The 26,272-nt window shown below is 55.2% G+C and overlaps 1 protein-coding gene across 8 annotated transcripts in view; it reads left to right on the top strand.

Moving 5' to 3' along the window:
• The window catches only part of DOCK6 (dedicator of cytokinesis 6), a 47,542-nt gene extending 22,083 nt beyond the window's left edge, over positions 1-25,459 (top strand). For 2 of the 8 annotated variants that reach the window (XM_065917812.1, XM_065917818.1), the window contains 32 exons: positions 560-646; positions 1,358-1,589; positions 1,807-1,968; positions 3,003-3,166; positions 3,975-4,079; positions 6,300-6,392; positions 6,630-6,725; positions 7,382-7,522; positions 10,651-10,764; positions 10,889-11,059; positions 11,408-11,547; positions 11,637-11,806; positions 13,927-14,087; positions 14,354-14,536; positions 15,181-15,307; positions 15,755-15,839; positions 15,986-16,082; positions 16,187-16,351; positions 16,656-16,808; positions 17,279-17,437; positions 17,554-17,654; positions 18,545-18,737; positions 18,825-18,968; positions 20,325-20,456; positions 20,556-20,570; positions 22,072-22,197; positions 22,296-22,385; positions 22,938-23,174; positions 23,559-23,702; positions 23,796-23,902; positions 24,583-24,744; positions 25,224-25,459. In XM_065917812.1, coding sequence (XP_065773884.1) covers positions 560-646; positions 1,358-1,589; positions 1,807-1,968; positions 3,003-3,166; positions 3,975-4,079; positions 6,300-6,392; positions 6,630-6,725; positions 7,382-7,522; positions 10,651-10,764; positions 10,889-11,059; positions 11,408-11,547; positions 11,637-11,806; positions 13,927-14,087; positions 14,354-14,536; positions 15,181-15,307; positions 15,755-15,839; positions 15,986-16,082; positions 16,187-16,351; positions 16,656-16,808; positions 17,279-17,437; positions 17,554-17,654; positions 18,545-18,737; positions 18,825-18,968; positions 20,325-20,456; positions 20,556-20,570; positions 22,072-22,197; positions 22,296-22,385; positions 22,938-23,174; positions 23,559-23,702; positions 23,796-23,902; positions 24,583-24,744; positions 25,224-25,266 — 4,299 coding nt within the window. In that variant the 3' untranslated portion in view covers positions 25,267-25,459. Of the gene's footprint in view, positions 1-559; positions 647-1,357; positions 1,590-1,806; positions 1,969-3,002; positions 3,167-3,974; positions 4,080-6,299; positions 6,393-6,629; positions 6,726-7,381; positions 7,523-10,650; positions 10,765-10,888; positions 11,060-11,407; positions 11,548-11,636; positions 11,807-13,926; positions 14,088-14,353; positions 14,545-15,180; positions 15,308-15,754; positions 15,840-15,985; positions 16,083-16,186; positions 16,352-16,655; positions 16,809-17,278; positions 17,438-17,553; positions 17,655-18,544; positions 18,738-18,824; positions 18,969-20,324; positions 20,457-20,555; positions 20,571-22,071; positions 22,198-22,295; positions 22,386-22,937; positions 23,175-23,558; positions 23,703-23,795; positions 23,903-24,582; positions 24,745-25,223 lie in introns of those variants that run through there. The other 6 variants (XM_065917813.1, XM_065917817.1, XM_065917815.1 and 3 more) reach the window with 6 other exon arrangements.
• Positions 25,460-26,272: the final 813 nt, after the last annotated feature.

Here is a 26,272-nt window from a genome sequence, read left to right as displayed (position 1 = left end):
CGGGCGCCTTTTCCTCTGTTGAGGCCTCATCACACTCACCCCTGTCGTTAATCCTGTGTGTCCTCCTGCCCCATGGGTGTCCCTCCCTGCTGTGGGGTGTCCCTCCCTTGATAATGCCCCCCTACCTGTGCACGCACTCTTCCCCACTAAGACCCCACTGCCTCACCGCTTCTGGCCCCCGTTTGTAGCCTTGCCTGCCTGATCACTCTCCCCGGAGCACTGTCTCCCCATGGGAATGCTGTGTCAACCTCCCACAAACCCTTTCATTTGCACCCGGGTCCTCTCATCATGCTGTGTTCTGTTCAGTCCCTCCATTCATCCTCAGTCTCCCTTCTCCTATGAGCGTCCTAGGCATCCCTGAGCCTGCCCAGTGGACCCCCGTTAGTGCTCCCCACAATCCGCCCCCATCTCTGGGCTGGGCTGCGGGGCCAGGGGGCGAGGTGCCCCGCTGTTCGCCCAGGCAGGGCCACAGTCGGGCCAGTGTCGCAATGGCTGAGGCTGGTGGCCTGAGCGGTGGGGGAGGCTGGGCCGGTGCCCACCTGGGGTGTCCCTCCCGCAGGTGGCGCTGCCGGGCATGCGCTGGGTGGATGGCCACAAGGGCGTGTTCAGCGTGGAGCTCACAGCTGTGTCCTCTGTGCATCCCCAGGTAGGGGGCGGGCCGTAACCCAGGAGTCTGGCCCTGGGGTTGGGCAACAGTTTCCTCTGTCCTGGGAGGCTTGGCCCTGGGCCATGGACGTGACTTTGGTCAGCAAGGCTGACTCCCGGGGAAGCTGCTGACTCAGGCGGGGGTGGCCATGCCAATGGCCATCACAGCTGGAGCTTTGGCCTTTTTTGCATGGTCTCTCCTCTTCCCCCTTCCCCCGGTTTGCCCCTTGCTGTGTCTGTAATCGCTCCTGTCTTTTTCTTTTTTTTTTTTAATTTTATTTATCAATATTTATGTATTTATTTATTTTTGGCTGTGTGGGTCTTCGTTGCTGCACACACTTTCTCTAGTTGCAGTGAGTGGGAGCTACTCCCTAGTTATGGTGCATGCGCTGCTCATTGCGGTGGCTTCTCATGGAGTGCAGGCTCTCGGGCACATGGGCTTCAGTAGTTGCAGTGTGTGGGCTTCAGTAGTTGGGGCACGTGGGCTCTAGAGCCTGGGCTCAGTAATTGTGGTGCCCAGGCTTAGTTGCTCCGCGGGCATGTGGGATCTTCTCGGGCCAGGGTTCGAATCCACATCCCCTGCATTGGCAAGTGGATTCTTAACTATTGGGCCACCGGGGAAGCTCCCTCCTCATTTCTTTTCCATTCCCTGGTCTCCAGCCTCAGTGTCTAGACCCACTCAGTCTCCCGCTCACCCCTGGTCCCCCACCAGGACCCCCACCTGGACAAGTTCTTCACCCTGGTGCACGTCCTGGAGGAGGGGGCCTTTCCGTTCCGGCTGAAGGACGCTGTGCTGAGCGAGGGCACCGTGGAGCAGGAGCTGCGGGGCAGCTTGGCAGCCCTGCGCCTCGCCAGCCCCGAGCCCCTTGTCGCCTTCTCCCACCACGTGCTGGACAAGCTCGTTCGTCTGGTGGTGCGACCCCCGGTCATTGGTGGCCAGATTGGTGAGCTGTCACAGCCTCAGACTTTAGTTTCCCCGTCTAGAGAATGGGCCCAGTGACTAGTGGTGACCTCCAATAGCCCATTTATCTCTCTGGTCTCAACTTTCCAATCTGAAAAATGGCCCCTCAGTCCCCTCGTCCCCTGACCTTTTGAAGACCACTTGACCCCCTTGGACCCTGAAGTAGGAGCTTGGAACTAAACCTGTGCTCTGTCCGGCAGTGAACCTGGGTCGTGGCGCCTTTGAAGCAATGGCCCATGTGGTCAGCCTCGTCCACCGGAGCCTAGAGGGTGCCCAGGACACCCGTGGTCACTGCCCACTGCTGGCTGCATATGTCTACTATGCTTTTCGGCTGCCTGGCACGGAGCCCAGCCTCCCGGGTGGTGAGTGTTGGTGGGAGACTCTGGGGCGCAGGAAATGGCCTGGGAGGGAAGCATCCTAAGCAAAGGGAAGGCATGTGCAAAGGTCCTGAGGCTGTACAGGCCGTGGTTGGTTTGCGCAATTTATAGGAGAGCAGGAGAGAGAGAACTTCGTGCCCCAACCCCAGGGCTGCGGTCTCTGTAAATTTTATTGTCAAGTGATTCAGCCAGTCAGCAAACAAGGACTGGAGCAGAGCTGCCTGGGTTTGACTCTCAGTTCTGCCTATAAGCTCTGTGACCTCAGGCAATGACTTTACCTCTCTTGGCCTGTTTTCCTATCTTTTAAACAGTGATAATAGTACTGCCTCTCTTGTGGAAAATGAAAGTGTTAGTAGCTTTCCCCATGGATTGTAGCTCACCAGGCTCCTCTGTCCATGGGATTCTCCAGGCAAGAATAGTGGACTGGGTTGCCATTTCTTTCTCCAGGGGATCTCCTTGACCCAGAAATTGAACCCAGGTCTCCTGCATTGCAGGCAGATTCTTTACCGTCTGAGCCCCTAGGGAAGTCCAAATGGCATAGTAATCCATGTGAAATACTTGGCACAGTGAACACTCAATAAAATTGGATATTTTCTTTCTTTTTTTTTTTAAAGTTGGATATTTTCATTTGCTAAATAATTAATAATAACCAGTAACCCCTCTGGACACATACAATATGCCGGGCACTCAGTGTTTTTCATCCTTCTCAAAATTGCTATGAGGCAGAGCCACTATTACACCCACTTTACGGGTGAGGAACCTAGAGGTTTAGAGGCAGAAGGTGACTTTGGGGACTTCCCTGGAGGTCCAGTGGTTAAGACTCTGTGCTTCCACTGCAGGGGATGTAGGTTCAATCCCTGGTCGGGGAACTAAGATCCTTCATGCTGCATAATGCAGCCAAAAGAACAACCCCATAACAAAAAAAGAAAGTGACTTCACCAAGGGCATCCGGCTGGGAAGGGACAGGAGGTCATCAGGGCAGGTGGGCAGGGGGCTGAGCGTATTCCTTCCATCCTCAGGGGCCGCTCCAGTGACGGTGCAGCCTGCCACGCTGGCCCGTGGCCCTGGCCGCCCCGCCAGCCTCTACCTGGCACGTTCTAAAAGCATCAGCAGCAGCAACCCCGACCTGGCCGTGGCCCCTGGCTCTGTGGATGACGAGGTCTCCCGCATCCTGGCCAGCAAGGTTAGACGAGGGGCCCCTGCTGGCGCCAGCCTCAGTGGTCATGGCCGCTGTGTGGGTGGGTGAAAGATCTCTGTGTTGATGGAAAACAGGGAGTGACAACCAACAGCACAGATGAAGACTTGACCCTGGGGGATTCCCTGGCAGTCCAGTGGGTAGGACTCCGCACGTTCACTGCCAAGGGTGTGGGTTCAGTCCCCGGTTGGGAAACTAAGATCCCACAAGCCACGCATGTGTGTGTGTGCTGAGTCGCTTCAGTTGTGTCCAACTCTTTGTGACCCAGTGGACCTTAGCCTGCCTGGCTCCTCTGTCCATGGGATTCTCCAGGCAAGAATATTGGAGTGGGTTGCTATTTTCTTCACACAAGCCACCCAGATGGGCAAAAAAAAAAAAAACTTGACCCTGGACAGTGGGGCTGGGCTCTGGCTGTTAGTTCAGGAGCTGTGACTTGGATTCTGAGGCTGACCCAAGGATGGGTGACTGGAGCTTGAAAAAAAGAGAAGTGTGTACTTAGCGCAGCGGGGTGTTTCCACATGTGCCACATGCATGTATCTACAAGGGGGGCGCCCATGTGCACATTGCCCACACACATTGGAACACGGTTGCATGTACTCGTGTGTTCCATGCACAGACATGTGGGAGGCATATATACACAGATCTTGTGCGTGTTTTGTACACATGTATTGCAGGGTCACAGGTGGGTGTCCACGTGGGCACATGTGTGGCCCAGGGCAGTGAGCACGCTCCGTGTTTGTCGCTGGTTTCCCTGCCCTCTGCCCATAGATACTACCACTTACCCGTGTATCTCCAGGGTATCGACCGCTCACACTCCTGGGTGAATGCTGCTTATGCTCCGGGAGGCAGCAAGGCTGTACTGCGACGGGCCCCCCCTTATTGTGGGGCCGACCCCAGACAGGTGCCCTCCCTACCTGACGTGCCTCTGCACGTGCATCACCCTACCTCAGCATGGGCTCCTCCCACCTTCCTGGCTGCTGCCAACTAACCTAGGGGGGCTGCCTGGAGGAGGCAGCAGACCCACCCTCCACCTCCTGCCTTCGTTTGGGGCTGTGGCATGGATGTTGTGGATGTTATAGGCGACACAGAGGCATCTTCACCAGCCTTTTGCTGCCACACAGACCACAGCCTCAGGCAGAGACAGAAGGGACAGAGTGGTATCCAAATAGCATGCAAATGATGTGCAGTGACAGAAAGGGAGGGGCAATATGCAAATAGCATGCAAATGACCCAGCCACTCTAACCTCACTTCCTGCATGGCCTCTCTCTCTGTGTCTCCTTAATCCACTCTGTTCAGGAGATTGAACTGTCCCCTTGACACAGCAGCCTGAATGATGCCCAGAGGGTGGAACTGAACCTTGGCTCCCTCACCCCATTTCAGGCAGAGGGACCCTTCCCAGGACCCTGGTGTGGGGAGGGGCTTTGCCCTCAGATAGTCCTGAGATGAGTTCTGGTTCTGTTAGGGGCTCACCCTGCGCTCCGGGCTCTGAATTTTCAGAAGTGGGGAAGACTCGCTGTTCAGTACAGCGGCCCCAAGCCTGGGAAGGAGTTAGGGCCTCACAAGTAGGACTTCGTTGGGGAGACAGATCCTCGGGCCAGCCTCATCCTTGAGCTGCTGGCTAGTCAGGGAGATTGATGCCCATCAAACAAACACACGACTATGTTAGTGCAGGAGATGAAAACGCCTGCAAGGAAGTGAACCAAGACAGGGTGATCTGAAGAGTCTCTCTCCTAGGTGACCTAAAGAGTGAGATGGAGCCAGCTGGGGATGGGTGGGTGTTCCAGGTGGAGGGGAAGGCCTCTGCAGAGGTTGGGAGCAAGCTCAGAGGCCCCTGGGCACCCAAGGCTAGATTCTCTGCACACTTGGCCCCAGGCCAAGTGTTCTAGCTTTGTGCCTGTCACCTAGGCAACCTGCATGGCCTGGCAACCAGAGGACTGTTCACAGCTTGAGCAGGGGAACTTCTGGGCAGACTTCTAAGATTTCTGAGAATCTGGCTTCATGGGCCTTTCCAGTACCTCCCTGACATTTTTAACAGGCCTCCCCACCATGCCCTCAGTTCTCTGGGGTGTCAGCTGGTCTTGGAAGAGCACACTGGAGGTGACAAGATGTCAAGAGGGCAGGCATTCCAGGCCTCAGGAGGAGGAGGAGGGAGGCGACAGTGAGGCTGGCCTTGGCAGTGGGTGACCCATCTGATGCAGGCCAGGGAGCCCAGGGCGTGTAGCTGGGACTGTGGGAGCTGTGGGGGCCCCCTCATGCTTGAGGCAAGGGCCTGGGCAGTTTCCAGGGCTGGGCCAGTTCCATCATTGGGTTGTCATCTCTCCCTGTCAGTGGCCTCACCTTCTGACCAGCAAAGGAGGCGGGGAGAGTGGAGCTTGAGCACTCCATGCCCATTTCACAGATGGGGATGCTGAGGCCTGGCGAGGCCCCAAGTAAGGCTGGAGTGGGGCCCGGCCTGGAACCTAGAGCTCTCGGCTGCTCCTGCTGCCTCTCATCATTTCACCTCCTCTGTCTTTATCTTTCTTTTTCTTCTTTCTCCTCCTCCATCCTCCCCTTTAATCCCCTTTGTCTGTCCTCTGCGCCCCTATCTACACTTGCAATCCTCCACCTTGTTGCCCTCTGTCCATCGGTGAACTCATGGACTCACTCACCCTCCACCCTCAACCCCACTTGCTCTCCTTGCCTCTGACCACGTTATCTTCTCCATCTATGTTCTCCATCTATGTTATCTTCCCCATTCATTCTCTCCACCTATGCGCCACCCCCACCACCACTTTTCTCTTTCCTTTGTCTGCTGGGTCCTGCTCCATCCGTGCTCACTTCTGACGGGCTCCCGTCCACATCCTCACCTGTCCCCTTCACCCTGCTTGTCACCTCCTTACCGTGTCTTGCTTATTCTCATCTCTTCCATCACGTTCATGCCTTCTCCATCTGTACCCACACACTGCTGTCTTTATTTATTAACACTGCTCATTCCATCCACACCCCCCTTGTCTGTCCACATGGGCACACCTCCCCTCCATCCACGCCATCAACCATCTCTCTTCTCCATCCGTACCATCTGCACCCACACTAACCGCCCCCCACCCCCCACCATCCCATCCCCTCGCCATTCCATCATAGGCCATCGACCGCAGCTCTAGCCGAACCTCTTCCTGCCTCGAGAGCTCCTCCTCGTCCCCGCCCACCACCCAGCCAAGACCCACTGTGCAGAAGGTAGTAGGAGGCAGGGGGTGGGTGACTCCACTTTGGGATCCAGAGCTCCCTTGACCCCCCAAGCCCAGTGGGGTCTGGAGAGCCAGGGAAAGGGCACACTGACTCTTTCTGGCCCCTCTCCTCCTGCATGGCCTCCCATTGCTCTAACCCCGAGCCATCCAGCTGCATCCTCCCCTGTCACACTGGGGGTACTGCGTGGGCGCCTCTGCACTCCGTGACCCCTGCCCCTGCCCCCAGCTGCTGCATGAGGAGCTGGCCCTGCAGTGGGTGGTCAGCGGCAGCGCTGTGCGCGAAGCCGTCCTGCAGCACGCCTGGTTCTTCTTCCAGCTCATGGTGAGACTCCCTGTTCCCTGCCTGAGAGCAAGGGGCCCCTAGGAGACTCTCTTAAGGGAGAGAAACCCCCTGAGATTGCACCTAAGGCCCCTGAGAAATGGGCCCAAGAGGCCCCCACATGGAGATAAGAGATGCCTAAGTGAATCTCTCCCTGGAGAGCCCCTGAAACTTACCTGAAACCCCCTCCCCTGTGTGAAGGATTCTCCCCCCACTTTTCCTGTGACACCATTGAGAAACTCTACCTAGCGAGGCGACCCACCTCATCCCCAAGAGACAGAAGGAAGCTGTTGAGATCAGACTTGAACACGCCCCCAGACTCTTCAAGAGGTGCCTTGAACTATTCCTGCTGACTGTAATGGCCCCCGCTCAATCTGGTGGGCCTTGAAGCCCCACCCTCTTTCCTACCGCCCAACTTTGACCCCTGGAGACCAGTTCTAGCCCCACACATGCTCTCTCTGAGCCTCCTACCCTTCTAGCTAGCCCTCACTTAAGCCCCACCCATGGCCTTCTCAGGCCCCGCCCACACAGTCAGGTCTCAGGATTCTTTCTGCCCACCTTTAGCCCACCTCAAGCCATCACTCACAGTCCCCCAAGTTCCACCCCCTTCTGGCAAGCCACCTCCACCTCCACCCCCCATCCTCTTGCTTGGCCCCCAGGTGAAAAGCATGACGCTGCACCTGCTTCTGGGTCAGAAGCTGGACACACCCCGCAAACTTCGCTTCCCTGGACGATTCCTGGATGACATCGCAGCCCTGGTGGGCTCTGTAGGCCTGGAGGTTATCACCCGCATCCACAAGGTGAGGGGTGTGGGGCCTCCGTGGTGTGTGTGGGGGGCAGGGGTGCTGAGGGAAGACATGGAGCCAGCCAGGTGGGGTGCCAATCTGCCTGGTGCTTCCTGGCTACAAGACCACAAATCCCATTCACTGGATGGGTCTGCAACATCTGTTTCTTAAAGCACCTACTTTGTGCACAGCCCTAGGCTGGGAACTAGAGAATAGACGGTGGTGACCAAAGCAGACCCAGTTCCTTGCCTTCATGGAGCTGTTAGGGAGAGATTTGAAGGAGGTAAAGGAGCAGTCTGTGTGATATCCAAGGGAAAAGTGTTCTAGGCAGCAGGAGCAGCAGTTGCAAAGGCCCTGAGGCAGGACCTGCCTCCGTTAGAAAGCAGTGAGGAGGTGAATGGCTGCAGTGGAGTTAACCAAGGATGGGAATGAGTGTTGGGGAGGGCAGGGAGGTGGCAGGGCAGATCCATTAGCCCTTAGCACAGTGGCAGTATACAGTGAGTACTCAATAAACGGACATTGATATTCTGAGACCTTGACAATCATCCGGACTCCGAACTACTAACCTAGTGCTCACAGGAGCTGAGCAGACAATAATAATGATAATCAAATTGTGCATTTGTCGAACACTTGCTGTGTACCTGAACACTTTAGGTGGATCCCATCATTAAACTCTCCCAACAGCTTCATGAACTTAGTGTTATTGTTTTCTCCATTTTACCAATGGAGAAACTGAGGCAGAGAATGACTAATAACCTGATATCACATGACTAGGAAGGGGCAGAATGGAGATTGGAAACCCTCACCACCAGGTTCGGTGGGAGAGTAGGGCTTCTGGTGGACCAGAGGGCATGTGCCCACTGGCTGTGGCCAGAAAGTTTGATTTTTTTTAATATAACTTTATTTATTTTGGGCTGTGCTGGGTTTTCATTGCTGCTCGCACCTTTCTTTAGTTGCGGAGAGTGGGGTCTACTCTAGTTGTGGTGCGCAGGCTTCTTATTATGGTGGCTTCTCATTGTGGAGCACAGGCTCCAGGGCACGCGGGCTTCAGTAGTTGCAGCACGTGGGCTCCGCAGTTGTGGCTCCCAGGATCTAGAGCACAGGCTCATAGTTGTGGCACGCAGGCTTAGTTGCTCCGAAGCATGTGGGAATTCTCCCGGATCAAGGACTGAACCCGTGTCTCCTGCACTGGCAGGTGAATTCGTAACCACTGAGCCACGGGGAAGTCCAGAATGTCTGATTTTCAAAGAGAAAGGGGACTTCTGTATTTGATGGGAATTTCCCAGATGTTTGAAATGCCGGTCCAGCCCAAGCTGGCTCTTGTGCAATTCCCCATGACCTTTGGGCTGATCTCAAAGGCCTTGACCTGGTTGCACTAAAGTCTCCCTAAGAGCTGAGTTCCAGATTACGAGGAAATCCCTCTTCAAGAGGCCTACGGGGAAGAACAGCACCCTTGAGAAGCAGCTTCGTCACAGCCACTGGATGGGGGGCATCGGTGACGGGTCCCAGCAGTCGTTCCTTCACTGGACATTTATGGAGCATCCAACTATATCAGACTCCATGCACCAGGCAGACCTTGTCTCTGCCCTCCTGTGGACTTGGAGCCCAGGCGGGTTTTGTATTTTGTCTCTGGGTCACAGGACCTGAGAACCCCTGAGGCTAACTTGTGAGGCCATAGGGTAACTCATGAGAACAGGAGGGCAGCTGGGCCTTGAGGCCATATCAGCCTCCTTGCTGTTCCTCCACTTACTGGGCACTTCCTGCTCCAGGGTCTTTGCGCTTACTGTTCCTTCTTTCTCATCCTTCAGGCTTTCCTCTCTTTTTTTACTTAATTACTTTGTTTTTGGCTGTGATGGGTCTTTGCTGCTGTAAATGAATTTTCTCTAGTTGCAGCAAGCAAGGGCCTATACTCCAGTTACAGTGCTCAGGCTTCTCATTGTGGGGGCTTCTCCTGTTTTGGCCACCTGATGCAAAGAGCCAACTCATTGGAAGAGAACCTGATGCTGGGGAAAATTGAAGGCAAAAGAAGAGGGTGGCAGAGGATGAGATAGCATAATCAACTCAATGGACATGAATTTAAGCAAACTCCTGGAGATAGTGAAGGACAGGGGAGGCTGACATGCTGCAGTCCATCAGATTGCAAAGGGTCAGATATGACTTGGGGAATGAACAACTCTTGTTGTGAGCACAGGCTCAACAGTTGTGGAGTATGGGCTTAGTTGCTCCAAAGTGCATGGGATCTTCCTAGTTCAGGGATCGAACTTGTGTCCCCTGCATTGGCAGGCAGATGCTTAACCACTGGACCACCAAGAAAGTCCCCAGGCTTCTCTTGAAATAGCATCCTGTTAGGTGTCTTTGAAACAAGTAGAACTATTTGGAATACTTTTGTTTATCAGTTAGGGCAGAGGTTAATTTGCTTGAATATCCTCACAAGCAGTTTAAATGTGACCAGAGTTTATTCCTGAGCGTAGTGGGCTGGAGGGAGCTCCACAGTGTGGGGCTGGCCATCTCACTTCATCATAGTACCCACCACATCAGGTATTACAAAGTGGTGGGAACAGGAGGACCCACCACAGTCACTTTTCTCAAATTCCATTGGCCAGAATGTGGTCACGTGATTTTTCTCAGTTGCAAGGAAGGCTGGGAAATGTAGTCCCTACCCAGCTCTGAACTCTAAGAAAGGGCCCCAATACCTAAGAGAGGCTATGGGGGGAGTTAGCAGCCAGTCTCTGCCATCTGCATCATCTTACTGAAATCTGGTGAGAGGGGGGACTTCCCTAGTGGTTCAGTGGCTAAGACTTGGTGCTCCCCATGCAGGGGGCCCGGGGTTTGATCCCTGGCCAGGGATCTAGATCCCATGTGCTGCAACCAAGACCCAGCACAGCCAAATAAATAAATACTTGTAAAAATAAATAAATAAAATCTGGTAAGAGAAGAAAAAAGCGTGCCCTCAACAGAGCTGGATAGAGAGTAGACACCTACCTGGGGAGGAGGGAAAGGCTAGTCAGAGAGAGGAGGACAAGCAGGAAGGCCAGGAGTCTGAAGCTGAGACAAGGGCGTGTCAAGGAGACCCAAGGCCTTGGGGCAGGGACTGAGGCTCGATGGCGCCAGTGGGCGTAGGCTGACAGGCCCTGTGCCCCCAGGACGCGGAGCTGGCCGAGCGCCTCAATGCCAGCCTGGCCTTCTTCCTCAGCGATCTGCTGACCCTGGTGGACCGCGGCTTTGTCTTCAGCCTGGTCCGGGCTCACTACAAGCAGGTAGGCGTGGGCGTGGTGGGCACGGCGCGCCTGCAGGAACGTGGGGGGACTGGCAGTCCTTCGGGGGACGCGGGTGGGGGGTGGGTGGCCCCGTGTGATGTCATCTGCCAACCCCTCCCTGCAGGTGGCCACACGGCTGCAGTCAGCCCCCAACCCGGCCGTGCTGCTGACCCTGCGCATGGACTTCACTCGCATCCTCTGCAGCCACGAGCACTACGTGACCCTCAACCTGCCCTGCTGCCCTCTGTCGCCCCCGGCCTCGCCCTCGCCCTCGGTGTCCTCCACCACCTCCCAGGTAGGCTGGCCCCGCTTGTGCCGCCTCTTCTGACCCGCCAACCTCTTGCCTTTCAGCCCTTTCTCTGCGGTTCCCTCATCTCTGTCCATTTCACACATAGGCCACTACTCAAGGGATTGACCCCTTCTCTCTGATCCTTCACCTCTGACCCTGCATTCTCAGCAACTTCCCGGGAGGACCAGCGTCTGATTTCTTGCTTCTAACTCCCAAACTGGCATTCCATCTGCCGTTTCTAAGATTTCTGATTTTGGACTCAACCCCCTGTCATCTCACAGATGAGTTAACCCCGACCTCTCCCCTCTGACCCTTGACCCCCTCATCCCCTGTTTTGTCCCCCATCCTTTCCAGAGCTCCACCTTCTCCAGCCAGGCCCCAGACCCCAAGGTGGTCAGCATGTTCGAGCTGAGCGGGCCTTTCCGGCAGCAGCATTTCCTGGCTGGGCTCCTGCTGACGGAACTGGCCCTAGCCGTGGAACCTGAGGCCGAGGGGTGAGTGCAGGCCCTGTCTGGTCCCCTGGGTGGGGGCTAGGGTCCAGGAGCCACGCCCACTCCATCCTGAGCACCTCACTACTTTACAGGGCATCCCTGCTGCACAAGAAGGCCATCTGTGCTGTCCACAGCCTGCTCTGCAGCCATGATGCCGACCCCCGCTATGCCGAGGCCACCGTGAAGGCCCGGGTGGCTGAGCTATACCTGCCGCTGCTGTCACTCGCCCGGGACACGCTGCCACGGCTGCATGACTTTGCCGGTCAGCAGGACAGGGTGGGGCGGAGCAGGTTCCACCATCTGGGGACCTGGTGTGATCCCATAAGGCTCAGGTCGGGCAAGGTGGGCAAGGAGTTAAAACATGGGTGTTAGGGTCAGAGGAGCAGGTTTAAGTTCTGCCACGGGGCCCCAGGAAAGCCTCAAGGTCAGAAAAGGTTCAAGTCAGAAAAGGTGGGCAAGGAGTAAAAAACCTGGGTGTTAGCATCAGAGAAGTGGCTTTAAGTCCTGCCACAGGGCCTCAAGAAAGCCATTAACTTTGCTGAGCCTCAAGTTTCTCACCTGTAAAATGGGGACAGTGGTAGTACCAACTACTCCTAGGATTTTGTGAAAATCTGGGGAGGTGTAGGCCTGGAATACTGTCAATGCACGATAAACGGGAGATGAATTATCTTTTAGAAAGAGGTGGGAGGAGGGAGAGGTTGGGAACATCAGGGTGAGAGGGCAATTGAAGCCTTTTGTTCATTAATTTGCACGTTGACCAGCACCGTTGATGAACAAGTGTGCACTGTGGTTGAAAGATACAGACTTGGAATTGGTGGGTTGATGCCCTTTATCATTTTGGGGAAACTCTCAGTTATCTTTTGATTTTTTTTTTTCTGCCTCGTTTTCTGTCTTCTCTCCTCCTGGGACTCCAATGACACGTATGTTAGACCTTTATGATCCTGTTACACGTGTCTGCTATGCTCTGTTCTGCTTTTCATTCTGTTTGCTCTCTTGTGCCTGAGTTAGGAAGCTTTTTCACCTGTGTTTGAGCTCAATACCTCTGTCTTCTGCTATGTCTGGTCTTCTGTTAACACCCTCTGTTGAGTTCTGAATTTCAGATGTTTCATTTTTCACTTGTAATATTTGATGTTTTTTTGTTGTAGATTTCAGCTCTCTGTTGATATTCTCCATCTTTTTACCCTTGTTTGTGCATCTTTTCTAAATTTTATTTTTAAATATTTATTTATTTATTTGGTTGCACCGGGTCTTAGTTATAGCATTTGAGGTCTTTAGTTGAAGCACATGATCTTTTAGTTGCAGCCTGTGAGATATAGTTCCTTGACCAGGGATTGAACCCAGACCCCCTGCATTGGGAGTGCAAAGTCTTAGCCGCTGAACCACCAGGAAAGTCCTCTACTTTTTATTTCAGTGTCCTTGTTTGCTCACTTCAATATTTGATCATCTCTGTGGCATGCCTGCTTCTGTCGTCTTTTCTCCCCTGTCAATCACATTTCCCTGCCTCTTCATGTACTATGATTTTTTTCTTGTATTTTGGACATTGTGTGTAAAAGGGCCATCAGGACTGAGGCAGTGTCCTCTTTTCCCAGTGAGGGTTCGTCTTTCCTTCTCTTAAGCAGATAGGATGAGGGGCTGATCACCTTAAGCCGGTCAGGAATCCATGTTAAACTGGGCTGGAGCTCGAATAAAATTCAGTTGACCTTTAATCTCAAGAATCTCTAGGCTGAGACCTATTCTGTATTTATTAGTAGCAGCTCTCTCTGATGATACTGTTTTGGAGGCGAGTGGAGAGGATAATCTTTTAAGATCATAGATTTTGGAACCAGACTGTTTAGGTTAAAATTCTAGCTTTACCATTTACCTACTACATGACCCCAAGCAAGTAACTTAACCTGTCTTTACCTCAGTCCCGTCCTCCATAAGGTAAGGATGATAAAAGTTCTTAATTCATAGGGTTGTGTTGAAGAATAATAGTTAATATTTTTAAAGTGCTTAGAACACCACCTGACACATAGGAAATCCACGTACGTGTCAGTTGATGCTATAATAATAGCAGCAGCAGTTATTATGGTTGTCACCACTGTCATCATTGTCATCATCATCTTTACAATGACTACTCCTGTGCACCAGGCCATGTTCTAAGCATTGAGCATAGAGTGGCCAGAGCAGGTCGATATAGTCCAGGCCTTTGTGGATCTTAGTTGCACGATGACTGTATCTAATTGCAAATACAATAAGTGAACTCTGGGAGTCAATAACTAGAGACCGCACCCTGGTCTGGGGGGTGGTATCAGGGAAGGCTTCCTTGAGGAGGTGACCTCTGAGTTGAAATTTGAGAAAGAGGCAGAACTAACCGAGTTCTCTTGGTTTTTTTTATCCCAGAGGGCCCAGGTCAACGCTCAAGACTGGCCTCTATGCTCGACTCAGACACAGAAGGGGAAGGGGATGTGGGGGGCACCATCAACCCCTCAGTGGCCATGGCCATTGCAGGTGGCCCCCTGGCCCCTGGCTCCCGGGCCAGTATCTCCCAGGGCCCGGTGACGGTGAGTACTAGCCTTGTCCCCAGAGACACCATCTAACATCTGATCATCTTTGTGCCTGTGTCTAATGCCTTTTCTCCCTTATCAATCGCATCTTCCTACCTCTTCACATGTTTTGTGATTTTCTGTTGTATTTTGGACATCATGTGCCCAATAACCCAGTAATAGAAGTTATGTAATCAAGTACCAGTCGGCCAGTTCTCACTTTATTATGGAGAAAACGGTCAACTCTCTTCCTTCTAAGCCCCCTGTCCCCTCTCCGGCCCCAGGCTGCTCGCTCAGGCTATGCCCTCTCTGCTGAGTCCAGCCGGACCTTGCTGGTGTGTGTGCTATGGGTCCTGAAGAACGCTGAGCCGGCCCTGCTGCAGCGCTGGGCTGCGGACCTGACCCTCCCTCAGCTGGGTCGTGTCTTGGACTTGCTGTACCTCTGCTTGGCTGCCTTCGAGTACAAGGTTCGAAGGTCGGGCAGGGGACTGGGGTGTAGGGGGCAGGTTGAGGAGACATAGTGGGGGGCCTGGAGTGACGTGGGCTGGGTGTGAAGGGGTGGCCTGTGCACCAGGTGCTGGGGGGGGGGTAGACTGTTTCAGTGATGTACGTTACCCACCAACTGCTGCTGCAGTTTTGCCTCTGAGAGAAGTTCCTGATAGAAATCAAGGAACAGTAAGAGTCCATGTACCTTTCTCAGTTCTCCTGGTGGCTCAGTGGTAAAGAGCCTACCTGCCAATGCAGGAGACACAAGAGACGTGGGTTCGATCCCTGGGTTGGGAAGATCCCCTGGAAGAGGAAATGGCAATCCACTCCAGTATTCTTGCCTGGAGAATCCCATGGACAGAGGACCCTGGTGGGCTACAGTCCAAAGGGTCACAAAGAGTCAGACTTGACTTAGCAACTGAGCACTTGAGCACATCCTGAACCAAAGCAAAAAGGGAGAATTTCCTTCACCAACAGAATCCGGGAGATGCTGAGAGCTTGCTGTAAAGGGGAGGACTGTGTTTTTGAGCACAGGTTCCTGGAGGGATAGAGCCAGAAAAAGCAGACCAGGTTAGCCCACAGAAAAGGACAGAGTCAATCTTGAACCTGTTCTCTGCCGTCTCAGGGGAAGAAGGCCTTTGAACGCATCAACAGCCTCACATTCAAGAAATCGCTGGACATGAAGGCCCGCCTAGAGGAAGCTATTTTGGGTACCATCGGGGCCCGACAGGAGATGGTGCGACGGAGCCGTGGTGAGAGGAAGGTGTACCCCACACATGTCCCCACCCAGCGCCGCCCACACTTTGTAAAGATTCCCCAAGACGGGAGCTATGGGGAGAGGGAGGTGTACCCCACACGTGTCCCCACCCAGCACCTGCCGCACTTTGTACAAGGGTCCCCGAGATGGGAGCCATGGTGAGAGGAAGGTGTAACCCCCACACATGTCCCCACCCAGCGCCGCCCACACTTTGTACAGGGGTCCCCGAGACGGGAGCCATTCCTGCCTACTGTCTGGCTCGCTTTTCCCAGAGGCCCACACAGTGTCTGTGTACCCATGGCACGTGGGTCTCTGTGTTCCCTGTTCATGTCTAACCGCATGCACTCCGCAGGCGTCCACATCATCCAGTGTCCTTACGGGGCTCCCATGTGTGTATCTTTTCATGGTCACTTGTGTCTGTCTTTGCACCTGTGTGTCTCAGAGAGGAGCCCGTTTGGGAACCAGGAGAATGTACGCTGGCGGAAGAGCGTCACACACTGGAGACAAACCTCGGACCGTGTGGACAAGTGGGTGTAGGCGGGACATAGTTCACAGGGGTTAGATCAATTTCCAGAGAACTGCAGCCCCAGGGCAGATAAAGGGAAAGCGCCCAGCTGTCGGGGGAGGAGTCTGGCCAGGAGAGGCCCTCCCAAGCCCGTCCCATCCCCTCTAGGACCAAGGATGAAATGGAACACGAGGCCTTGGTGGACGGGAACCTGGCAACCGAGGCAAGCCTGGTGGTCCTGGACACACTGGAGATCATCGTGCAGGTATGGCTTGATCCGGCATCTCCATGACCTCTGACCCCACCAACGGGCCTTGTGATCTCTGACTTGAGAATCCCTCTCCCTCCCTGACTCCATAACCACCCCAGTCCCTAAGAGCTGGATTTCTGGCCTGCCAGACGGTGATGCTGTCAGAGGCCCGGGAGAGCATCCTGGGCGCGGTACTGAAGGTCGTGTTATACAGTTTGGGCAGCGCCCAGAGTGCCCTCTTCCTGCAGCACGGCCTGGCCACACAGCGGGCTCTGGTATCCAAGGTGAGTATCTCTGCCAGCCACGCCTCTTAGATAACAGTCACTGCCCAGTCCCGGAGCACCTGCCGTGTACCCAGACACATTCCTCAGCCGCGGTTTGCAGAGGAATTGAGGATCAGAGTGGCAGAGTCGGTTACCTGGAGTCACACACAAGGGCTTCAAGTGGCTCAAACACCAGCGCCTGCTGGTTTTGGCCAGAAAAGACAGAAGAGCCCTGTGCTTCTGCCCAAGTCCCCACGGGGAACCGTCTGGGTCAGGACAGGGAGAGGCTCACCGGTGTCTGTTTCCCCTTGGGTGCGGGGGCCAGTTCCCAGAGCTGCTGTTCGAGGAGGACACGGAGCTGTGTGCCGATCTCTGCTTGAGGCTCCTGCGCCACTGCGGCAGCCGCATCAGTGCCATCCGCACACACGCCAGCGCCTCCCTCTACCTCCTCATGCGCCAGAACTTCGAGATTGGCAACGTAAGCGGGGCGCGGGGCTCCAGGGAGGGCCGTTGATTAGGATTCTTTATTAACTTTTTTAATAAGTTGTGTTTGTTTATTTCTGCCGTGTTGGGCTATATTCCTGCCCGCGCACTTTCTGTAGTCGTGGTGCACAGGCCCCTCATTGCAGTGGCTTCTCTTACTGGGGTGTGCAGGCTCTAGGCCGTGGGCTTTAGTAGTTGCCTCTGGCCTCAGTAGTTGTGGGTGCACGGGCTTGGTCACCCCGTGGCATGTGGAATCTTCCCAGACCAGGGATCGAACCCGTGTCCCCTGCATGGCAGGCAGATTCTTAACCACTAGCCTACCAGGGCAGTCCTGACCAGGGCTCTGGCTCAAATAGACGCAAGGCAGGACGGGAGAGGGGTGATGTCAGCAGGCTGAGAAGGTCCTGCCTGGGGTGAGGCTCCAAGGCCCACAGGCAGGCGTGCTCTTCCTCCCGGCCCACCCAGAATTTTGCCCGCGTGAAGATGCAAGTGACGATGTCGCTGTCGTCCCTGGTGGGGACCACACAGAACTTCAGTGACGAGCACCTGCGACGTTCACTCAAGACCATCCTCACCTATGCCGAGGAGGACGTGGGGCTGCGGGACAGCACCTTTGCTGAGCAGGTGATCCCCGGGGGGCCCCGGCCCCACCTTCCACAACCAGGATCTTGGCCCCACCCTGCTTGACCCCTGACCCCACCACTTTGGCCACATCGCTCCCGGCCCTTCCCTCACTCCAGGTCCAGGACCTGATGTTCAACCTGCATATGATCCTGACTGACACGGTGAAGATGAAGGAGCATCAGGAAGACCCGGAGATGCTTATTGACCTCATGTACAGGTGAGGAGGGCCAGTCGGGACCGTCAGCCATTCACAGACAGTCAAAGGGAGAGGAGATGGTGGGAGGGAGCAGGTGAGTATACAGGTAATAAGAGAGACAAGTAAGGATGGACAAGTGATGAGGGACCAGGAGAGCAGACAGATGAAGACCAAGGGAGAGGGAAGGCAGGTGAGTGGAGCAGTGAGAAGACAGGTGAGGCCGCAAGTAAGGGCAGGTAAATGAGCAAAAAAAAAGGTGCCAGAGGAACATACAGATCAGGATGACAAAGCAGAACAAGGACAGGTGAGGTAGACAGGTGAGGCGCTAACCCATGAAGGGGTGACAGATCAAGAGAGCAGAGTGATTTGGAGGAGAGAGGAGTATTTAGTAAGAAGCTGAGGAGTGGGAGATGGGGGCCCAGGTAATGCAGACAGGGAGGGAGGGGCATACAGAAGGGAGGGCCCTAGGCAGACAAGTGACAGGGTTCAGGGTTCCAGGTAAACTGATGAGCAGGACAAGTGAGGGAGTGACACTTGGGAAGGGATGGACAGGTGTGGAGTGGAGTAAGGAGACAGAGGAAGAGAAGCAGTGATGCACAGGTGAATGGGAAGACAGGTGAGAGTTGGATGGGTGAGACAGGTGAATGGGGTACAGGTGAGGAGGTTGGCTGGTCAGATGGAGACAAATAGGAGGACTGCTGAGAAGAAAGATGAGTAGAACAGTAAGTGAGAAGACAGGTGAGGGGATGGACAGGTGAGGGGAGGGAGAGGTGAATGAAGATTCAGGTGAGATCGTCTGGGGCAGATGGCTGGGGTAACAGAAGGGGATGGACAAGTGAGGGGTGAGCAGTGAGGGGCAAGGTGAGTCTCCACCCTCCTCCCACCTCCCGTCACCCTCACCTGGGCTCTAGGATTGCCCGGGGCTACCAGGGCTCCCCAGACCTGCGGCTGACGTGGCTGCAGAATATGGCGGGGAAGCACGCGGAGCTGGGCAACCACGCGGAGGCCGCGCAGTGCATGGTGCACGCGGCTGCCCTGGTGGCCGAGTACCTTGCGCTGTTGGAGGACAGCCGCCACCTGCCTGTGGGCTGCGTTTCCTTCCAGGTGAGTGGCGGGGGTGGGAGTAGTGGCAGGCGGGAGCGTGGCACGTGTGGGTAAAAGACCAGGCTCTGAGCCCATCTCCCATCCCAGAACATCTCGTCCAACGTGCTGGAAGAGTCTGCCATCTCTGATGACATCCTCTCACCCGACGAGGAGGGCTTCTGTTCCGGGAAGCACTTCACGGAGATGGGGCTGGTGGGGCTGCTGGAGCAGGCGGCTGTCTACTTCACCATGGTGAGGCCCAGGGTCGGGGGCAGCAGCGTACTTCCACTCTTGGGCCCCATACCCGCTCCCGGAGATTCCGGATGGAGCTGCTGCAAGGATTTGGGTCTCTCTGAAGTCGCTTTCCTGCCTTTCTCCCCTTAAAACTCTTGGTACATGGGTAAGGCTTGAGTATATTCACTGACCATTTAAAAAAAAATTTTTATTTTGGCCATGCCCGGAGGCTCTGGGGATCGTAGTTCCCTGATCAGGGATTGAACCCTGGTCCCCTGCAGTGAGAGCATGGAGTCATAAGCCCTGGACCACTGGGGAAGTCCCTAAAATTCTTTTCTGTTATGAAAAATTTCAAGAACACATAAAAGAAAGTTGTATCCCCCACCACACCTCATACCCAGCACCCAAAATCAGTGACCACCTATGTTTACCATCCTGTTTCAGTTCTTTGCATTGAACCTTCTTTTTTTCCTTTCTTTTTTTTTTTTAATTTTGTTTATTTATTTGTATTTATTTTTTGTTTGTTCTGAGTCTTCATTGCTGCATGGGTTATTCTCTAGTTGTACATGGGCTTATTGTGATGGCTTCTCTAGTTGTAGTGCACGGGCTTCAGTAGTTGTGGTACCTGGGCCCAGTAGTTGCAGTTCCCAGGCTGTAGAGCAGATACTCAATAGTTGTGGTGTTTGGGTTTAGTTACTCTGCATCATGTGAGATCTTTCTGGATCAGGAATTGAACCCATGTCTCCTGCGTTGGCAGGTGGATTCTTTACCACTGAGCCACCAAGGAAGCCCCTAGAGGTTTTTTTGATGTTGTGTTTCTTATTGTTACTTTGCTGGAGTCTCAGAGACAAAGGCCTTGGGAATAAGCCAGATGGTGGACACAGACCTCAGACAGTCAGCAAATAGCTCAGGACACCTGTTGTGTGCCAAGCTTGATGTTGGCCCTGGCTGGCACTCAGGAGTGCGCATTACCATGCGCCAGCAGGCAGTTGTGTGTGGAGGCCTTAGGCATCATGCCAGAAGGGCTTACATTCAGGTACTGGTCCTGGGGAGCCCATCCTGTCTCAGGTTCAATTTCCTGTCTGAGGAGAAAGAAAATGACTCCTCCTACCAATGAAAGAACATGGATAAAGCATAGATGTACTCAGCACCTGGTCCACAGTAGGATGGTGGAGACCACAGAGGATGTCAGTAAGGGCTGAGTGGAAAGGCGGGTACCCCATCTGGGGCAGATGCAGTCAGGGTAGGCTTCCTGGAGGAGGTGATAGAAGATGGCACCCGGGGGAGTGGGTAGGAGCGTGGTTGTACCAGGCAGGAGAGACGACCAGGGTAGGTTCTGGAAACCCTGACATACCCCCACACCCCAATCCCCAGGGCGGGCTCTACGAGGCCGTGAATGAGGTCTACAAGACCCTCATCCCCATCCTGGAAGCCCACCGCGACTACAAGAAGCTAGCTGCCGTGCATGGCAAACTGCAGGAGGCCTTCACTAAGATCATGCACCAGGTGGGCCCAGGAAGCCCTCCCAGCCCCTGCCCCCAGCCCCAGCCCCTGCCGACCCCTGCCATCTCCAGCTGACTTTGCACCTTCTCTCTCCCACCACAGAGTTCCGGCTGGGAGGTGAGTGCCACCCACCTGCCTCTGGGACCCGCATGACAACTGGTCAGCAGTGGTCGGGGACCACCAGGAGGCGCTGGCGGAGCACGGCTGCCTGGCCACAGGGGCTCAGTGGGCGAGACCGATGACGCTCCCCCACTACTTCCTCCCGGGTCCCCCTCCCTGCCCCAGATCTCCAGGGCAGCTTGTGACTCACCCAGCTGGGAGCTCTCCAGTGACACCCCTCCCTCGGGCAGGGCCAGCTTGGTCACTGCCTGAAAGGGGGGCCTCCCGCTCCCGCCCTCTGTCTGTCTCTGTCTCTTGGTCGCTTCCCATCCATCTCTCCCTGTCTGTGTCCTTGCTTGTTCACTCTGTGTGTGTCTCTGGGTCTCATGTCTCCCTGTCTCCTCAACTTCCCCCAGGATCTCTGCTCATTTGCCATTTCATGTTCCCCCTCTCTGCCTCTCCTCTACTTGGGTCTATTTTTAGGCATCTCCTAGTTTGGGGAGAATTTTCTGGCCAAAGATGGCAGGAACCCAGAGCCAAGGCGGGAGGGCTGGGTGGGGGCCGGGCAGGGCAGGCGGGTCTCCTCCCTCCCCGGATCTCCCTACCCATAGAATGATTGTCATCGGGCTGCATAACCAGGACCCTGGGGGTTGGGGACTCTGACCTCTGACCTCTGCAATGACTTTGTCTCTCTGCCCCTGGCTCCCACCTCCCTGTCCTGGTGCCCACCCCACCCTACCTGGATCCACTTTGGTGAGTGAACATGAGCCACCCCCGTCCTTCCTGGTGGTGGGTCATCTACCTAGGGTGGAAGGAAGGGGAGTCCCTTTCCAAATTTAGATCAGGGAGGGGAGGGGATGCCCTGAACAAGGGAACCAGAGCCTCTGTCCCAGAACAAGAGACAGCCATGACTTCGTTCAGCCACGTGTGCATTTATTAAGCACCTACTGTATACCCAGGGCTCGCAGGTGGCACAGTGGTAAAAAATCTGCCTGCCAAGGCAGGAGACGGGAGTTCAGTCTCTGGGTCGGGAAGATCCCCTGGAGAAGGAAATGGCAACCCACTCCAGTATTCTTGCCTGAGAAATCCCATGGACAGAGAAGCCTGGCAGGCTGGAGTCTATGGGGTTGCAGGGAGTCGGACATGACTTAGCAGCTAAACGATTATATACCCAGCCCCATAGACACTGAGAAGTGAGTTGTGAGCAATAGAGCCCTGTTCCTCATTGCGTATTGAGATTCATACTCTGAAGGACTGCATGGGGCGAGAGGCAGAATCGGAAGCTCGGGGTTTGTTCAATGAGAATAAAGGTGGAGGGGGCAGCAGATAGGCTGGGGAGAAGGAGTGAGGGTGTGGGCAGTGGGCAGTCGGCCAGGTCCACATCTCTGCCTGTGATGTGATGTTCTTGGGGTCCCCCCAGTCCTCCACCCATGCCCCCATCTTCTGCACATGGGGCTGGAGGACATGTGTCTCTGGGGTAGGGGCCTCCCGGTCAATAGCAGCTCTCCCACAGCCCCAGCGCGTGTTTGGGACATATTTCCGCGTGGGCTTCTACGGCGCCCGCTTTGGTGACCTGGACGAGCAGGAGTTCGTGTACAAGGAGCCGTCCATCACGAAGCTGGCTGAGATCTCACACCGGCTGGAGGCATGTCCTGGCAGTGGGGGGTGGACAGGGCACTGGGCCACCCTGTGGCTGGGTGGGGGCTGCAGCCGTGTGACCCTGAGCTAGCCCCGTGTCCCCAGGAGTTCTACACAGAGAGGTTCGGGGAGGATGTGGTCGAGATCATCAAAGATTCTAACCCTGTGGACAAGACCAAGCTGGACCCGCAGAAGGTGAGGGCTTCTGACCATCCCCCCAGGGTTCCCCAAACCCTATATTCAGAGACACCATGTACCACATCCTGTGGTCCCTCAAATCCTATTTCTCTAGGAAACTCCAAAGCTCGTCTCTCTCAGGGACCCCACAATCCTATTCCTCAGGGATTCCCATACATCCAGATGAGATGTGAAAGTGTTAGTTGCCCAGTCGTGTCTGACTCTTTGCAACTCCATGGACTGTAGCCCACCAAGCTCCTCTGTCCATGGGATTCTCCAGTCAAGAATACTGGAGTGGGTAGCCATTTCCTTCTCCAGGGGATCTTCCCAACCCAGGGATTGAGCCCTGGTCTCCTGCATTGCAGGCAGATTCTTTACTGTCTGAGCCACCAGGAAAGCCCCAGATGAGACATAGGGAGACCTGAGAACCCAAATCCCTGAGACCCAAAACCCGCAGACCCAGGGAGGCTCAACCCCCTTTCTACAGGGATGGGGCCCCTGCGGGAGGCTGGCAAACCCCAGGTATGTGTGTTGGGGCTGAAACCCTTACCCCTGGGCCCTGCGCCCCAGGCCTACATCCAGATCACATACGTGGAGCCGCACTTTGACACCTATGAGCTCAAGGACCGGGTGACCTACTTCGACCGCAACTATGGGCTGCGAACCTTCCTGTTCTGCACACCCTTCACGCCAGACGGGCGTGCTCACGGCGAGCTGCCAGAGCAGCATAAGCGCAAGACGCTGCTCAGCACAGCCCACGCCTTCCCCTACATCAAGACCCGAATCCGTGTTTGCCACCGGGAGGAGGTGGGTGGTCAGGGGCCGCCCAGGGAGTGGGGAGGTGAAGAGACCCCAGACCAAGGGAGGCGGAGGACCCCCAAATTCCAGCCTCCAGGCCCTAGTCGGCAGACTTAAACCCCTCCCTCCAGACCTCGCTGACCCAAGTCTGGACTAGAAGCAGGCCAGAGTTAGCAGCAGCACACCAAAAGCAGTTGAACCTTGACCCTCACCCTTCCAGACCCAGGCAGGCAGAAGCCCCCAGACCCAGTTCCTTACACAGCCTCTTGGAATGGACTGTAGCCCACCAAGCCCACTCTATGAACCCCCAACCAAGATCCAAGCTGCCGCAGGCTGGTTTGGGTCAGGGCGTCTCCAGGCACCAGCCGGCACGTGCCCATCCCTACCCCACAGACGGTGCTGACCCCGGTGGAGGTAGCCATCGAGGACATGCAAAAGAAGACTCGGGAGCTGGCCTTCGCCACTGAGCAAGACCCTCCTGATGCCAAGATGCTGCAGATGGTGCTGCAGGGCTCTGTGGGGCCCACTGTGAACCAGGCATGGCTGGCGGGGGAAGCAGACTGCCCAACCCCCACCAGGGGCAGGGAGGGTGGTGTGCAGACAGCCTCATGAGCCCCTGTCACCCCACAGGGACCTCTGGAGGTAGCCCAGGTGTTTCTGGCTGAGATCCCAGAAGACCCCAAGCTCTTTAGGCATCACAACAAGCTGCGGCTCTGTTTCAAAGACTTCTGCAAAAAGTAGGCCTGACCCCATCCCCAGACAGGGCCCCTCTAACCACCCCCCCATTATGACTCTCTGCCCACCTGATTCCCCAGTACAGCCAGTGTATCAACCTGACCCCCCTTTATGGCCTCTCTGATTTCCATTAAGTCATGTCCACCATCAATAACTCAAGTGGACATGAGTTTGAACAAGCTTCAGGTGATAGTGAAGGATAGGGAAGCTTGGCGTGCTGCAATCCATGGGGTTGCAGAGAGTCAGACACGACTGAGCAACTGAACAACAATATATCCACCTATCAAACCCCCAGTATTACTGCTCTGCATGCCTGACCCCAGCTCATGGCCTTCCCACCTCTCTCTCTTTTTTTTTTTTTTTGGTTGCACTGGATCTTCATTGCTGCACACAGGCTTTCTCTAGTTGTGGCAAGTGGGGATTACTCTTTGTTGTGCGTGGGCTTCTCATTGCGATGGCTTCTTGTTGCAGAGCACAGGCTCTAGGGCCCACTGGCTTCATTAGTTGCAGCAGGCAGACCCAGTCATTGCAATGTGCTGCTCTACCGCGTGTGGACTTCAGTAGTTGTGGCGCCTGGGCTTAGTTGCTCCACAGCATGTGGAATCTTCCCAGACCAGGGATCAAACCCAGGTCCCCTGCATTGGCAGGCGGATTCTTTCCCACTGAGCCATCTGGTCCTCAGGTGTGAAGATGCGCTGCGGAAGAACAAAGCCCTGATTGGGCCGGACCAGAAGGAGTACCATCGGGAGCTGGAGCGCAACTATTCCCGTCTGCGGGAGGCTCTGCAGCCTCTGCTCACACAGCGCCTGCCGCAGCTGCTGGCGCCAAACACAGCCAGCCTCAGGTGCCTAACCCGAGTCCCCGGCCCACCCCGGAGAGGGCGAGATGGGGCAGGCAAAGCCTGGCAGAGTGTGGGGGCTGCCATACATGTGCCCATCAACATGGGTGCTCGAGGCTTTGCACATGCATGTGAACACTGGCATATGTACATAATATTCAAGCTCTGAGCCACCATTTCTGATCCTGGCTAGGTTATCTCTCAGGCGTGTGACTGACTTCATTTTTCTGAACCTCAGTTTCCACATCTGTCAAATGGGTATGATTCATATGTCCAGTGGTGAATTTTATGAAGGAATCTCCAGTTCCATGGCTGGATCAGAACCAACATTAAAGGAGCCAGGATGACCATAGAAGGATCTTTCGGGGAAGGGGAGGAGGGAAAGGAAAGTAGTGGGAGGAAGGGGAGGAGGTGATGGCTGGAGAGCATTATGGAGTTGGGGACTATGTGGCCGTGTTGATCTCCTTCGTTCCTCCCTCCCCCAGGAACTCCTTGAACAGAGCAAGTTTCCGGAAGACTGACCTCTGAGCCCACAGGGCCTGAAGCCACTCCCAGAAGAACCAGGACCCTGGCCTCAGCTACCTGTGCCTTCCTGACAGTCTCTCCCACTGCCCACTTGGCTGTGAGGCGACCATATTGTGCATGGGGCTGGGCCCTCTGTTCCTCTGTTCTCATCTTTGTGCACTGATGCTTCTCGTCTTTTCTAATTTAAAATGGTTTTTGTAAACAGCCTGTGTGGTGTGGTCCCTGGGGGCTGGGTCCCAGGTGCATACTCGACCTAATTGTTGATGACGGACACTGAGAACTACTCGGGTGCAACAGACAGCAGTGACGACCCATGCAAATTCCTGCCCTTGTAGAGCTGACATTCTAGTGGGGAAGGCAACACACAAATGACAATGTCATGTGTGTTCATGGGGAATAATAGTGACATTTGTTAAACCCTTGCCCAGAGCCCAGACCTGTATAATTGCCTCCCAGAAAGACACTGTCCCATCTATGGGCCTGGCTGCATGAGGGACAGCCTGCTTCGTGGTTACAGAATCATCTCAACGCCACTGTCAGGCAGGCAGCATTCTTATCCCGGTTTACAGATGGGGAAACTGAGGCAGCCAGTAGTTAGAGGCTTGGTGATGTTGAGATTGGAAACCAGGTCTGGCTGGCCATGGAGCCCAGGCCTTGGCTGAGGTCTGCGGCCTCGCGCTGACCCACCCCTCCCTTCCCGCCCCGCGTGGTCACGTCAGAGTGTACCAGGCCTGCGCTGGGCGGCTGGGGGAGGGGTGACCTCCCGCAGTCACCACCACCACCACCACCGCCCGCCCTCCAGGAGCTGGACTCCGGCCAGCCCCACCCCCTCCCGCCCCGCGCAGCAGCCCAGCTGCAGCGGGCCGGGGAAGACAGCAGTTGTGGAACACTGTCCCAGGGACTGGAGGAGGGGGCGAGGCCGAACACCCCCACGCGCGCGCACACACCTGCCGTCCAGGTGCGATCGTGTCCCTTACCATCCCCCTCCACGTTGGCCCGGCCGCAGGCG

This window comes from Muntiacus reevesi, chromosome 1 (genome assembly GCF_963930625.1).
Source record: "Muntiacus reevesi chromosome 1, mMunRee1.1, whole genome shotgun sequence".
Taxonomy (NCBI): domain Eukaryota; kingdom Metazoa; phylum Chordata; class Mammalia; order Artiodactyla; family Cervidae; genus Muntiacus; species Muntiacus reevesi.
Note: the sequence above shows the minus strand (reverse complement) of the source record. Positions and strands in the feature narration are given on the sequence as shown.